Source organism: Bufo gargarizans, chromosome 4 (assembly GCF_014858855.1).
Source record: "Bufo gargarizans isolate SCDJY-AF-19 chromosome 4, ASM1485885v1, whole genome shotgun sequence".
In the NCBI taxonomy this organism is placed as follows: domain Eukaryota; kingdom Metazoa; phylum Chordata; class Amphibia; order Anura; family Bufonidae; genus Bufo; species Bufo gargarizans.
Genome location: NC_058083.1, coordinates 125,135,070 through 125,148,971, shown reverse-complemented (window position 1 = coordinate 125,148,971; position 13,902 = coordinate 125,135,070). Strand labels below are relative to the sequence as shown.

The 13,902-nt window shown below is 43.2% G+C and overlaps 1 protein-coding gene across 2 annotated transcripts in view; it reads left to right on the top strand.

Moving 5' to 3' along the window:
- The window catches only part of LOC122935819 (mast cell carboxypeptidase A-like), a 68,950-nt gene that overhangs the window by 29,272 nt on the left and 25,776 nt on the right, over positions 1-13,902 (top strand). For both annotated transcript variants that reach the window (XM_044291719.1, XM_044291720.1), the window contains exons 4-7: positions 6,373-6,469; positions 6,560-6,661; positions 8,010-8,111; positions 8,266-8,376. In XM_044291719.1, coding sequence (XP_044147654.1) covers positions 6,373-6,469; positions 6,560-6,661; positions 8,010-8,111; positions 8,266-8,376 — 412 coding nt within the window. The remainder of the gene's footprint in view (positions 1-6,372; positions 6,470-6,559; positions 6,662-8,009; positions 8,112-8,265; positions 8,377-13,902) is intronic.

Genomic DNA, 13,902 nt, shown 5'->3' with positions numbered 1-13,902 from the left:
TGATCAGTTGTTTTCCGGTATAGAGCCCCTGTGAAGGAACTCTATGCCGAAAAAGAAAACCGCTAGTGTGAAAGTACTCTAAAATATTAAGTTTAAATCCCCCCTTTCCCAATTTTACATATAAAAAATATATACAATAAATAAACATATTACATAGCGCTGCGTCCGAAAAGTCCAAACTATTAAATTATTAAGAAATATCTTCTATGTGGTGAGCATTCGCCATTTTTTAGTCACCTTGTCACCCCAAAAAATAGGATAGGACTGTTCAATTATGGGCCGAACATTTCATAAAATGCGAAATGCACGTGGCTTTTTTGCGTGGTATTGAGTATCGCAATACTTTTTTATGGTGACGAAAGCGAATCAAAATTTTGGTATTGAAACAACCCTACACCGATCTGATCGGCGTAGCGTTGTCACGATACCAAAATTTTCATTCGTTTTCGATTTGGCGACTAAAAATTTAATTTGGCTCCTAAATTTTTCAGTTCAGGAGCCAATGGCTACTAGGTATTTTTTTTAGTGGTGTCCGAGACCCCCAAGGGCCAAGCCAAGTAATTGTAAGTTTTCATGTGAAATATGTTTGTTATACAGTATACCGCTACACTGTGCCACACAATATACAGTATACCTCTACACTGTGCCACACAATATACAGTATACCTCTACACTGTGCCACACAATATACAGTATACCTCTCTACACTGTGCCCCACAATGTACAGTATACCGCTACACTGTGCCACACAATATACAGTATACCTCTACACTGTGCCACACAATATACAGTATACCGCTACACTGTGCCACACAATATACAGTATACCGCTACACTGTGCCACACAATATACAGTATACCTCTACACTGTGCCCCACAATATACAGTATACCTCTACACTGTGCCCCACAATATATAGTATACCTCTACACTGTGCCACACAATATACAATATACCGCTACACTGTGCCACACAATATACAGTATACCGCTACACTGTGCCCCACAATATACAGTATACCGCTACACTGTGCCCAACAATATACAGTATACCTCTACACTGTGCCACACAATATACAGTATACCTCTACACTGTGCCCCACAATATACAGTATACCGCTACACTGTGCCCAACAATATACAGTATACCTCTACACTGTGCCCCACAATATATAGTATACCTCTACACTGTGCCACACAATATACAATATACCGCTACACTGTGCCACACAATATACAGTATACCGCTACACTGTGCCCCACAATATACAGTATACCGCTACACTGTGCCCAACAATATACAGTATACCTCTACACTGTGCCACACAATATACAGTATACCTCTACACTGTGCCACACAATGTACAGTATACCTCTACACTGTGCCACACAATGTACAGTATACCTCTCTACACTGTGCTACACAATATACAGTATACCTCTACACTGTGCCACACAATATACAGTATACCGCTACACTGTGCCACACAATATACAGTATACCGCTACACTGTGCCACACAATATACAGTATACCGCTACACTGTGCCCCACAATATACAGTATACCTCTACACTGTGCCCCACAATATACAGTATACCGCTACACTGTGCCACACAATATACAGTATACCGCTACACTGTGCCACACAATATACAGTATACCTCTACACTGTGCCCCAAAATATACAGTTTCTTCTGTAAAAATCATCAAGTGTCATGGGGGGGGCCCCTTATTGTTTTTCGCCCCAGGGCCCCATTTCACCTAGAACCGGCCCTGGTTGTGCCACAATCCGCAATTCAAATGGAAGTGTCCCAAAGGTATCTGTAAAGAGTCACTCCAGGTGCTGGTTTATTTCTTAATGCATACAGGTATATAATTCCAGCACTATAACACGGTTATCCTCCAAAGGTTATCCTCTTCCAGCAATTGATATAGCAGCCCAAAACGGTAAGTTTTAAGTCACTACTGTTCAAATTAGCAGTCCAGGTTCTTACATGAGTCCTGATACTGCATCCCGCTGTTGTATCTCACGGTCCTTCCACGAGGTGCGTGTAGTGTCGGTCGCTTCGGCGTCTCGCCTTGCACGTCTCAGACAGATGACGTCACACTCTCGCGGGACTGGATAAGCAGGATCAATGTCTTAGTAGTAGCGTCCGTTACTGTATACTGGAACGGTAGTTATAGATGAAAATTCTCCTATCGCACGGCCATGCAATTCATTAATGAAGGTTCCGTAGATTGGGTGGGCGCTTCTTCCTAACACTAGACGCGTTTCGGGGCATCTACACCCCTTCCTCAGCAACCAGATATTGAATAGTATGGACTACAGATTGCGGCACAACAAATACCAACAGTGCCATTATTATATGCGATTTTTTCATTTAAAGGAATTAGGTGCCTTTAAGTGATATTACTGTCTAGGGTGTATCAATAAGGTTTCCACCCCATCATCAGCATATTTTTATATTGGTACCATTTTTTATTTTTTTTATAGTATTTTAGTGTATGCCATTTGTGATTGCTTTTCATTCATTGGACTTGGTAGGTCCTACCTTAATAAATATATCCTGTATCCTATAGTCCAGGTGTTGTGAGTGCTCACTCCCCCCCCCCCTTTTTTTCTTTTACATGTGGAATGATATACATAACAAAAAAGTGTGAAACAACTGAAAATATGTCATATTCTAGGTTCTTCAAAGTAGCCACCTTTTGCTTTGATTACTGCTTTGCACACTCTTGGCTTTCTCTTGATGAGCTTCAAGAGGTAGTCACCTGAAATGGTTTTCACTTCACAGATGTGCCCTGTCAGGTTTAATAAGTGGGATTTCTTGCCTTATAAATGGGGTTGGGACCATCAGTTGTGTTGTGGAGAAGTCAGGTGGATACACAGCTGATAGTCCTACTGAATAGACTGTTAGAATTTGTATTATGGCAAGAAAAAGCAGCTAAGTAAAGAAAAACGAGTGGCCATCATTACTTTAAGAAATAAAGTTCAGTCAGTCCGAAAAATTGGGAAAACTTTGAAAGTGTCCCCAAGTGCAGTCACAAAAACCATCAAGCGCTACAAAGAAACTGGCTCACATGAGGTCCGCCCCAGGAAAGGAAAACCAAGAGTCACCTCTGCTGCGGAGGATAAGTTCATCCGAGTCACCAGCCTCAGATTAACAGCAGCTCAGATTAGAGATCAGGTCAATGCCACACAGAGTTCTTGCAGCAGACACATCTCTAGAACAACTGTTAAGAGGAGACTGTGTGAATCAGGCCTTCATGGTAGACTATCTGCTAGGAAACCACTGCTAAGGACAGGCAACAAGCAGAAGAGACTTGTTTGGGCTAAAGAACACAAGGAATGGACATTAGACCGGTGGAAATCTGTGCTTTGGTCTGATGAGTTCAAATTTGAGATCTTTGGTTCCAACCACCGTGTGGACCCCCCGCTCATTTAGCTGTGGTGCCTGCTCAAATAATTGACGGGCGGCGGTGATCGGTACTATAGATGACATACCGGTACGTCATGGGTCCTTAAGGACTCAGGAACCATGCCGTACCGGTACGTCATGGGTCCCTAAGGGGTTAAAGGGGTTTTGCAGTTTGTTTAAACTGATGATCTATCCTCTGGATAGATCATCAGCATCTGGTCAGCGCGGGTCCGAGACCCGGGACCCCCGCCGATCAGCTGTTTCAAAAGGCAGCGGCGCTCCGCGGCCTTCTCACTGTTTACCGCTGGCCCAGTGACGTCACGACTAGTATCACTGGCCTGGGCGCGGCTAAGCTCCGATCCCTTGAATGGAGCTTAGCCCCGCCCAGGCCAGTTGATACAAGTCATGATGTCACTGGGCCAGCTGTAAACAGTGAGAAGGGCGTGGAGCTCCTGGAGCGCCACTGCCTTTTCAAACAGCTGATCGGCAGGGGTCCGACACCCGGGACCCCTGCCGATCAGATGCTGATGATCTATCCAGAGGATAGATCATCAGTTTAAACAAAGTGCAGAACCCCTTTAACACTCTGGAGCTTCTGCTTTAAGTTTGGTTACACAGCGATGCTGTAACGCCCAAGGATCACAGTGTAGCAGTGCTAGCATAGAAATGAATAGTGTTGCAGCACGACTCACATGTTTACCATGACCCCAGAATCTAAAAAATACAGTAGAGTGGGATTTTTTTGCAAATCTGGGGTTCCAATTGTGGCACACACATGAGTCACACTGAGGCCCCATTCATTTCTATGTTATGCAACCCCATAAACATTGCAGTCCTGATGCAAACCTTGGGCAAGACAGCTGGCCCGCGACCAGGATTTCCGTGTAGCCAAAATCTTAGTCATTTCAACCCCACCCAGCATAGACACATCCTAACTATACTTTATATAAAGAAGCCACTTCAACCTGTGCATTTAGTTACAACTAGCCACCGACAGCTTTATTCTTCTTCATCTACACATCAAATAAGTCACAGTTCTCAGCTTGCATGTGCAATTCCCATAATTTTCACAGTTTACACAGCTGGAGTAACACTTAATAGGCTAAGATGTCTCTGCAAACACTGCACTTCTCTAGATGATGTTTGCATAAGCATCCAAAAATAGGGGTGCAACATTTCACACAATGCAAGCACGAGGTAGACCATAAGGTCTGCACCTTTTGTACAGGTTGTCGTACTCAGAGTTATAATTTCCATAACATCATTGGCACAATGTGGTATGGTCGACATATCTGGATTCTGCCTTTTAAAGCAGTTGTCTCACTTCAGCAAGGCTTCCAGCCCTGGACAGACTTGAAGGGGTTGTTACTTCAGCAAATGGCATTTATTATGTAGATAAAGTTAATACAAGGCACTTACTAATGTATTGTGATTGTCCATATAGCCTTCTTTGCTGGTTTGGTTAATTTTTCCATCACATTATACAATGCTCTTTTCCATGGTGACTACTACCCAGCAATCCATCAGTAGTGGCTGTGCTTGCACACTATAGGAAAATATATGTGCTCCCACGACCCCAGACACCAGAAAGGCTGGCACTTTTTCCTATAGTGTGCAAGCACGACTACCGCTGATGGATTGTAGGGTGGTCGTCACCATGAAAATGAGCAGTGTATAACATGATGGAGAAATGAATCCAGCCAGCAAAGGAAGAAATATGGACAATCACAATACATTAGTAGTTGCCTTTTATTAACTTTCTCTACATGATAAATGCCATTTGCTGAAGCGAGACAACCTCTTTAAGTTTGTCCAGGGTTGGAAGCCTTTCTCATTCTAGACAATGTCTGCTATGGAGTCCATAAGCTGCTTGTTTAGCAGTTTATCTCCAGAGGGCTTCTACTCGCACCTCCTCTTGACACTGGTATGCTTTTCAAATAAATAAATTATTTTCTCTCCACCTTAGCTGATGTTTAAAGGGATATTCCGGTTACCATAAATATAACCTATGTTTTAGACTACTTCATCATCAATAATTATCTAATATAATGTAAATTTCACATATTTACCATTTAGTAGTTATAAAAGTAGTTTTCTTCCTCTGCTACCCACTGTGTTTCCTCATACATTACCATGGCATCGACCTGTAGTTCTGAGCCTTTGTTCGGTCGAGCATGCTCAGTGTGTTGCTTTCAGTTCTCTAGCTAAATGTCTTGTGAAACAAAGGGCGTGTCAGTGTGTTGGTGATTAATGAGTAGAGGGGGCGTGACTGGACTGTATATCAGGCAGCCAATCAAGAAACATCAACACTCACAGCAGGAAAGCTAGGGATTGTGGGTATTGTAGTCTTTGAAGTTTTGTGAGGGATCAACTTGCAGGATAACAGGCCGAACTGGATGGACAAATGTCTTTTTTTGGCCGTATGTACTATGTTACTAAGATCAGGCGCCATGATGCTCTCAGTGTGTTGCAGGCTCACACAGGAGCTAGACAAATGGATTGCAAGGTAAATTGAAACTCTGGTTATATGTATAATTATGGGTTCTGGTTGGGTCACAGCTTGCAGCTATAATGCAGTTTAAAAAAATGAAGTTACTTTACCGAAGTACCCCTTTAAGCTTGCTTTGTGAGCTAGTTTTCTTCAGGGTTGTGTTCTGCTGTCTCAGCACACACTACACTGCACTGACATCCACATTCTACACTATATGCTCTAAACACTCCCTATGGGAAGATTGACAACAGCCCCACCTAGCAACTGGTTGCTTAAGAATATTAACTACTTTTTACAGGAAAATGCATAATTACATAATAAATCCCATTTTGACCTTATTGCAGAATACACATCAAAATCGAAAGTAAAACCCATTTGCAGGGGAACCACTGCATTAGCAGTGGGACACTGCAGTGTTATATGACATACGCTGTATTGTGTTTTCTGTTATATTTCATTAGGATAGTTTTTCATGATTTACAAAAAGCTATTGAGAATCAGTTTACCAAAGGAAGTGAACGGAAGAATGGCTTCTCTCACTACCATGACTGGAAAGAGGTCAGTAACATCATAAACCTTCTGTGTCTGTCATCTAAGAGTATTTCCAAGAACGTACATGTATGTACATTACCTCTCTTGTTTCATTAGATTGCTATGTGGGCTTATTCTGTCTCACTAAATAACCCCGAATTGGCTTCCATAGTACAGATTGGAGAGACATATGAAGGACGTCCAATGCTTGTTCTGAAGGTACATTCTCTTTTCTTTTAAAAAGGATTTGTCATATATCCTGACATGTTGAGCCGAGAATCCCAAAGATAATCGCTAACAAGCTTATTAAGGAATGCTTGTTAGCGATTATCTAGCGTTGTAAATGTACCGGCAATTACCCAATAAATGAGCAAAACACTCGTTCATCAGGTAATTAGATCATTTGTGCACATACAAAATTCATCATTTGCCAGCAGCAGATTGTGCTGCATTTATTTTCAATTATTTTACATGGCAGATATTTATTACCTGGAGAGCCTTAAAGGGGTTTTCCAAAATTTTTTTTTATTAGTGATGGCCTATCATCTGGATAAGGTCATCAGTATGTGATCGGGAGAAGTTTGACACTTGGGCCCCCTCCGATCAGAAGGAAATGGCACTTGCAATAGCACCGCAGCTTTCTGTCAGCTTTTCCTAGGCCGAGTGACGACACGTGAATGGAGGTTAAGTGAATGGGGCTGACAGCGATACCAAGCACACCCCCCATACAATGTATAGCGCTGTGCTTGATAAGCTGCAAGAAGGCTCAAAGGAGTGCGCTGCCTTTTCAAAACAGCTGATCAACGGGTGCAGGTGTCGGACCCCCACCGATCAGTTACTGATGATCTATCAAGAGGGTAGGTTATTACTACAAAAATCTCAGATGACCCTTTCAATTTCCTGCCCTTATTATTATTTTTCAATGAGCACCAGACATGCCAAGTGCACTTGGCAATAATACACCAACTCATTGTACATTTGAATTGTATCCATATATTGAGAAGTGAGCCGCCCTCTTCCATTTTCCAGTTCCATTTTGTAACTACTTGTAATTCCCATACAGTAACAATTCTGGAACATTTTTCTGATGAATCTATGCTGTGCCATTCCTCTGTTATTCCCTCAAAAAGTTTATCAATTAATTGCCAACAGCACTTGAGGTCCAAGGTGACACTGCAGAGCACACCCACAACCAGTAACACCCAATTGCAGACCTCTGACAATTCATTCAACTTCGAGAGATATCAATAGATGCTCCCGAATTGTTATTACATTGGGAATTGAGGTACTAAAACTCCATCACCATCCCTCCTTTAACAATATATGTACAATAGATTTTCTATCAATTATTAATTAGATTAAGGTGCACAGTACTCAGCTGGGTGCTTCTCCCTCCTCTTTTTAATGATTAGTGGAGGTCTAAGCACATGGACCCCGAATCATAACCGATGTAATTGAAATATGAAAAGAGGTTGTGTCAGTGAGAAGAGAATTTTTTTTTATAACAGTTAAAAATGACTTTTCTTGTGTTATGCTATAATGATGTTATTTATCCCGCTTCAAAAAGATTGGAAATCAAAAATCTGCCAAGAAAGAAGTCTTCATAGAATGTGGAATCCATGCTCGGGAATGGATCTCTCCTGCATTCTGCCAGTGCTTTGTGAATGAGGTAATAGTTTATGATATGGCAGTTTAGTATTTTCTACGTACCCCATATACAGACACCTTGCTCTGGTTTATTCAAGTAGAAAACCCTTCTTTAGGGATATTATTAGATATATTGTAAAGGAAATATAAAGAGACTCTTTTTATATCCCACCCAGGCAATAAGAACATATGGAAAGGACAAAGCAATGACGAAGCTCCTAGACAGTCTGATATTTCATGTGCTGCCTGTATTTAATGTTGATGGCTATGTTTTCACATGGACAAGTGTGAGTATTAGAAATATCAATTACTGTATGTTATATCACCTAAATGACATTAAAATGTAGGACATCTTTAAGGCTCAGTAGTGTAACTCATAGCCATTAGTTGATGGAGGGAAGTTAGTTCCATAAACATGCATTACTAGATCTAAAGGGCTTTCCTTCTCTATGAAGGCATAAGCCAAAATGGCTTATTCTGAGAGAAGTTCTATCAAGTAGCTAACAAAGTCTAATGATCTTGAGTTAATCCTCAAATCAGTCACCTAGGAGAACCTAATGTAGACCACAAACAGGAACATAATTCCAGCTAGATACAGTACTGTCAAATATGTATGAGTACATTACCAGTTAAAGGGGTTGTCCGGGTTCAGAGCTGAACCCGGACATACCCTTATTTTCACCCCGGCAGCCCTCCTGAGCCTGGCATCGGAGCATCTCATGCTCCGATGCGCTCCAGTGCCCTGCGCTAGATCGCGCAGGGCACGGGCTCTTTTGTTTTCAATAACACACTGCCGGGCGGTAACTTCCGCCCAGCAGTGTGTTCGGTGACGTCACCGGCTCTGAGGGGCGGGCTTTAGCTCTGCCCTAGCCGTTTTACTGGCTAGGGCAGAGCCAAATCCCGCCCATCAGTGCCGGTGACGTCACCGGGCTGCCTGTCAGCCCCATAGAGAGCCCGGTACGTCACCGGAACTCAGAAAAATGCCTTTGCCCTGCGCGATTTAGCGCAGGGCAAAGGAGAGCATCGGAGCATGAACTGCTCCGATGCTCATGTCAGGGGGGCTGGCGGGGGGAAAATGGAGGTATGTCCAGGTTCAGCTCTGAACCTGGACAACCCCTTTAAAGGAGGTGTTCAGGTTTCAACATATTGATGGCCTATCTTCAGGGTAGGACATCATTATTGGATCAGTGATCAGCTGTTTGAAGGGGCAGGGGCGCTAGTGCAAGTACTGTGGCCTCTTCATTGCTTACATTGGGCCTTCTACTTGCATGCATCTATTTAGTAGCAGCAGTGCATGGGATTGCAACTTGTTCTATTCTAGTTCATGGCCACAACACTCACATGAGCACTGTGGCCCCTTCAAACAGCTAATCGTAGGGGTCCTGAGAGTGATACTTCCACCAATGTGATAATTACAGGTTATCCTGAGAATAGGCTACTAATATGCTAAAACAAAAAAAATAAAACTTTAAAGGTTTTGTCCAGCTTAAACACAGTTCTTGCCATCCTCCCCCCCTCCCTGTCGGACCACTTCCAGAGTGGACGGAAGTCATGTGTGCCGTTGCAGTCACTGACTGGCTGCAGCGGTGATGTTTCCCCCAAGTGGTACATAACTGTGTTATGTGTCCATTGAGGGACACATCACCACTGTGGCCCGTCATTGGCTGCAGTGGAACACGTGACCCCCTCATCCATTCTGGAAGTTAACAAACAGGGAACCAGAGTGTGGAGAACTGAAAGACCCAGAATGGGGAGCAGGTATCCTTTCCTCCACAGGTCCAGCAGGGAGGATGGGACTGGTAAAAGTTGTTTTACAACTGCAAAGCCCCTTAAAGTGTGAAAATGTTCTTTTAGACCTCATATCCTCCTAATAATAAGATATTTGCTTTAAACAGTCTATTATATTAAATAGCTTTCTGTTACGGCAGTGGATGTGGAACTACTGTGTCAACCAAGAAATTTGGCTTTGGGCTATCCTAGGGTTATTCTGCCAGTCAATAAAATGTAACCTTTACTGGGTCATTTAAAATAATATATCACACTGGGTGAGAGACGACAGTGACAACAATTACCTCCACTATATCAATTAATGTACTATTGAATGAATGGAAAAAAGGGTGGATCTCACCTCGTCTGGGTGGGGTCCATGACCATGGAGGAAGGTCCTGGCAGTGGTAATGCCTTTGACCGATGTGACCAGGTGCTGATGTTGTGATTGGCACAATATTCACTCCTAGAACACCCTATTATGGCTTTCCTGCCTTTCTAGGGGCCAAGGGGCTGTTCTTATAGCCTGCCTACCACAATAGAGCACCCGCCCCGACAGGGGCGACCCCACACCGAACCTTTCCCTCAGTATGGGTCTAAAGTTCTATAAAGTCCTAACTACAACGCCCTACATGCCATGTTTCTGTCTTTTTCCAGACTTCATCAGGGGACTTCACACATGTATTCCAGGGCAACTACAAATAGAAATTACAGACAAACACTAAATATAGGTCACAAATATCTGAGTACCGCATGTACAGTAGCTTATCAGCAGACTCAGTATACTTACTAGAGATCAAGGTGATTTTAGCCTCGTATCGTCAGACAGGATAGTGGGTAACTCTTATCCTCACTGTTACAAGGGAAGTGTCCCATGTCAGTCAGTGTCTCACCACAAACACAAATAACGGTGATTTGGGTGAGCACTGAATAGTTGTTAGCCGCCTCCTAATATACCTCTACTCACGGTAAGTGTACGCCCCCCATGATTACTTGCCTCACCTGTCCGGATCTCTCAGGATGCTTGTTATACCATGTGGAACACACGCCAGAGAAAATATATTCCATCATATGGTGCTGCGTTTAAAGAACTTGAAAAGGTGTACAAGGAATAGATAGTTTCTTGGTGGGAAGTTCAAAGTCTTGAACACTATCTAGAGCATAATATTGTTCCGCGCGGTTTACGCATTAATCTCACTCCTGCGACTCGTTGCAGAAATGCCTCTTTGATGAGCAAATGGGAGTCTGAGGCTACCAGTAGCTAACTAAGGTTCATGAGACTTTTAATTGAACCGGAACGACAGACTTTGACAGGACTTGAGACCAAACTACGAGAACAGATAGCAATTACACAGTCTTTTGCACAGGAAACGGATTTTGGGACAAAGGAGAAACAACTTCAGACCTCTGTAGATAAGTTTCAATATCATCGTAAGGAGCGTAAACATAAACAGTTTACACGAGACTTAGCGGACTTCAAAGAAAATAAAGTATATGTGCAAATAACTGAAAGAAGGAGATTAACTGAAAGAGACACTGACATCTCATCAACTGAGACGGATTTGTCAGGATCAGAGAAAGAACAATACATAGGAAACCGGAAAAATTTAACTAAAGGCAGAGGGCGGGGTAAGAAAAATAATCGGAGGGGATATTATAATAAGCCCGGACAAGGTTTTTTAGACCAGGGCTCGACATACCCCCTACGAAATCGAGCACCACAACAACCCCAGGGAGCAGCAACAGCGCTGGCCCAAATATAATTAACCTGTCTGATCAGACTTTATCAAGTATAGAAACCAAGTTTCTAGAGAAGGGTCTCTCCTTTGTCCCAACACCCAAATATAATCCATTTAAAACTGCCGTAGACTTGAATCTCTTTGCGCGTAAATTGCGCTGGTATAAGCACTATTGCAATATTGAGAAAAAACTAAGCGCAGAAATGGGAGTCCCCAGAGACATGATATCTGATGTAAAACTGTTAGAAAGTCTGACGGCGGCCAATGAACCAGCTTTGGGTGAGGGACCTTTCACATCTTTTAAAAATAAGAGTAAGAGGGCACCCCCCATAGGCGAAACGAACTGCGTGGACGTATTTCTTATGTTGGTCAGTAAGGACCTAGAGACTACGCACTTGTATTCAGCACCTCAGAATTGTACTCAGGATGAACTGTGTGCACTGGATGACCTGTCTAAGAATAAAAGCATTGTCATCAAGCCATCGGACAAAGGTGGGAACACAGTCATCCTGAGTACAAAGAATTATGAGGAAATGTGTGAGAACTTACTAGCCCCACGGGACTGTTACGAAATTCTACAGAGCGACCCGACCCCCGTTTATAAAAAAGAGTTAAAAAATATATTAGATAGGGCAAAACTTGCCAAACTTATTAGTCAAGAAGAATTTGAATTCATGTATCCAGAACATCCCCAAATCGCCACTTTCTATAGTCTCCCTAAAGTGCACAAAGGCTATGAGCCTTTGAAAGGGCGCCCGATTGTATCGGGCATTGATAGCCTGAGCCAAAATTTAGGAGTGTACATAGATAAGATCCTGGCCCCATTTGTCCTTTCCTTATCATCCCATGTAAAAGACACCGGGGACATCCTTAGACAGATAGAGGGTATACAGCTAGATGAGGGCTGCATACTGGGAAGTGTAGATGTTGAAGCACTATACTCATCCATTCCACACAAATGGGGCCTACATGCAGTATCATACTTTCTATCTTCAAGGGGGAGACACTTTCAGGCACATAGTGCCTTTGTACTAGAATTGTTGGAATTGTCATTGAAGAGAAACTACTTTCTCTTTAATGGGCGTTTTTTCCACCAGCTCAGGGGCACCGCGATGGGGAGTCCCTGTGCCCCATCGTATGCCAATTTGTTCCTGGGCTGGTGGGAAAACACTATTGTATTCAGGGATGAGTCCACGATTGAGCTACAGCGCGTTCAAAAGTGGGCGCGCTTCATAGATGATGTTTTCGTCATCTGGAAGGGGAGTATGGAGACCTTCTCGGCTTGGGTTCAACAGCTAAACCAAAACGAGATAGGTCTCCATTTCACATCTGAATGTGATCCATCCAAACTCCCCTTTCTTGACATCAGAGTGAGCATAAATCATCTGGGGTGTCTGGAGACTTCCATATATCGTAAGCCGACCTCGACAAATTCCCTCCTGAGGTGGGAAAGTAGCCACCCGTATGCCCTCAGGAAGGGAATACCGAGAGGCCAATACTTACGATTAAGAAGGAATTGCTCCAGGCGCTCGGAGTTTGTTAAACAAGCGGGGGATTTGAAAACTCGATTTTTAGATCGTGGATACCCAGCAGGTGTACTTACACCAGAGTACCAGACGGCCATGAATAAGGATAGAGTGTCTCTATTGGCGCCGCGAGTAGACACCCCTATGTACAGTAGCTCCAGTGAAAACAGGGAGATCCGTTTTATTAGCACATATAATGGTTGTTCTTCTGTAATCAGAGATATTATATCTAAACACTGGCATGTGCTTTTAATGGATCCTGACGTCTGCAAGGCCATAAAGGGGCGCCCCAGCATCACATATAGACGTGGTAGAAGCATCCGTGATATGTTGGTGCATAGCCACTTTACACCAGTGCCCTAGCAAAAGACATGGCTTGAGAGAGGCCTTAGTGGCAATTTCAAATGCGGAAGGTGCGTGGCGTGCCCCTTTATGGCCAAAGCAAAGTCATTTAGGAGCAATAATACCGACAAAGTCTATACAATTACGGACTTTATTAACTGCAGAAGCATGGGATTGGTTTACAAAATCACATGCGAATGTGGAAAGGAATATGTCGGGAAGACCGGTAGGGAGTTGAGGAGAAGAATAGGAGAGCATCTGAGCGACATAAGGAATGGCAGAGATACATCGGTGGCACGACATGTGAACACGATGGCAGATTGGATTGCCTTTCATGGGAATTGAAAAAATCAAGCCAGGAACAAGACGGGGCGAGGATCCTGCAATGCGACAAGAGGATCCTGCAATGCGAGGCTAAATGGATCTTCTATCTCAGAAC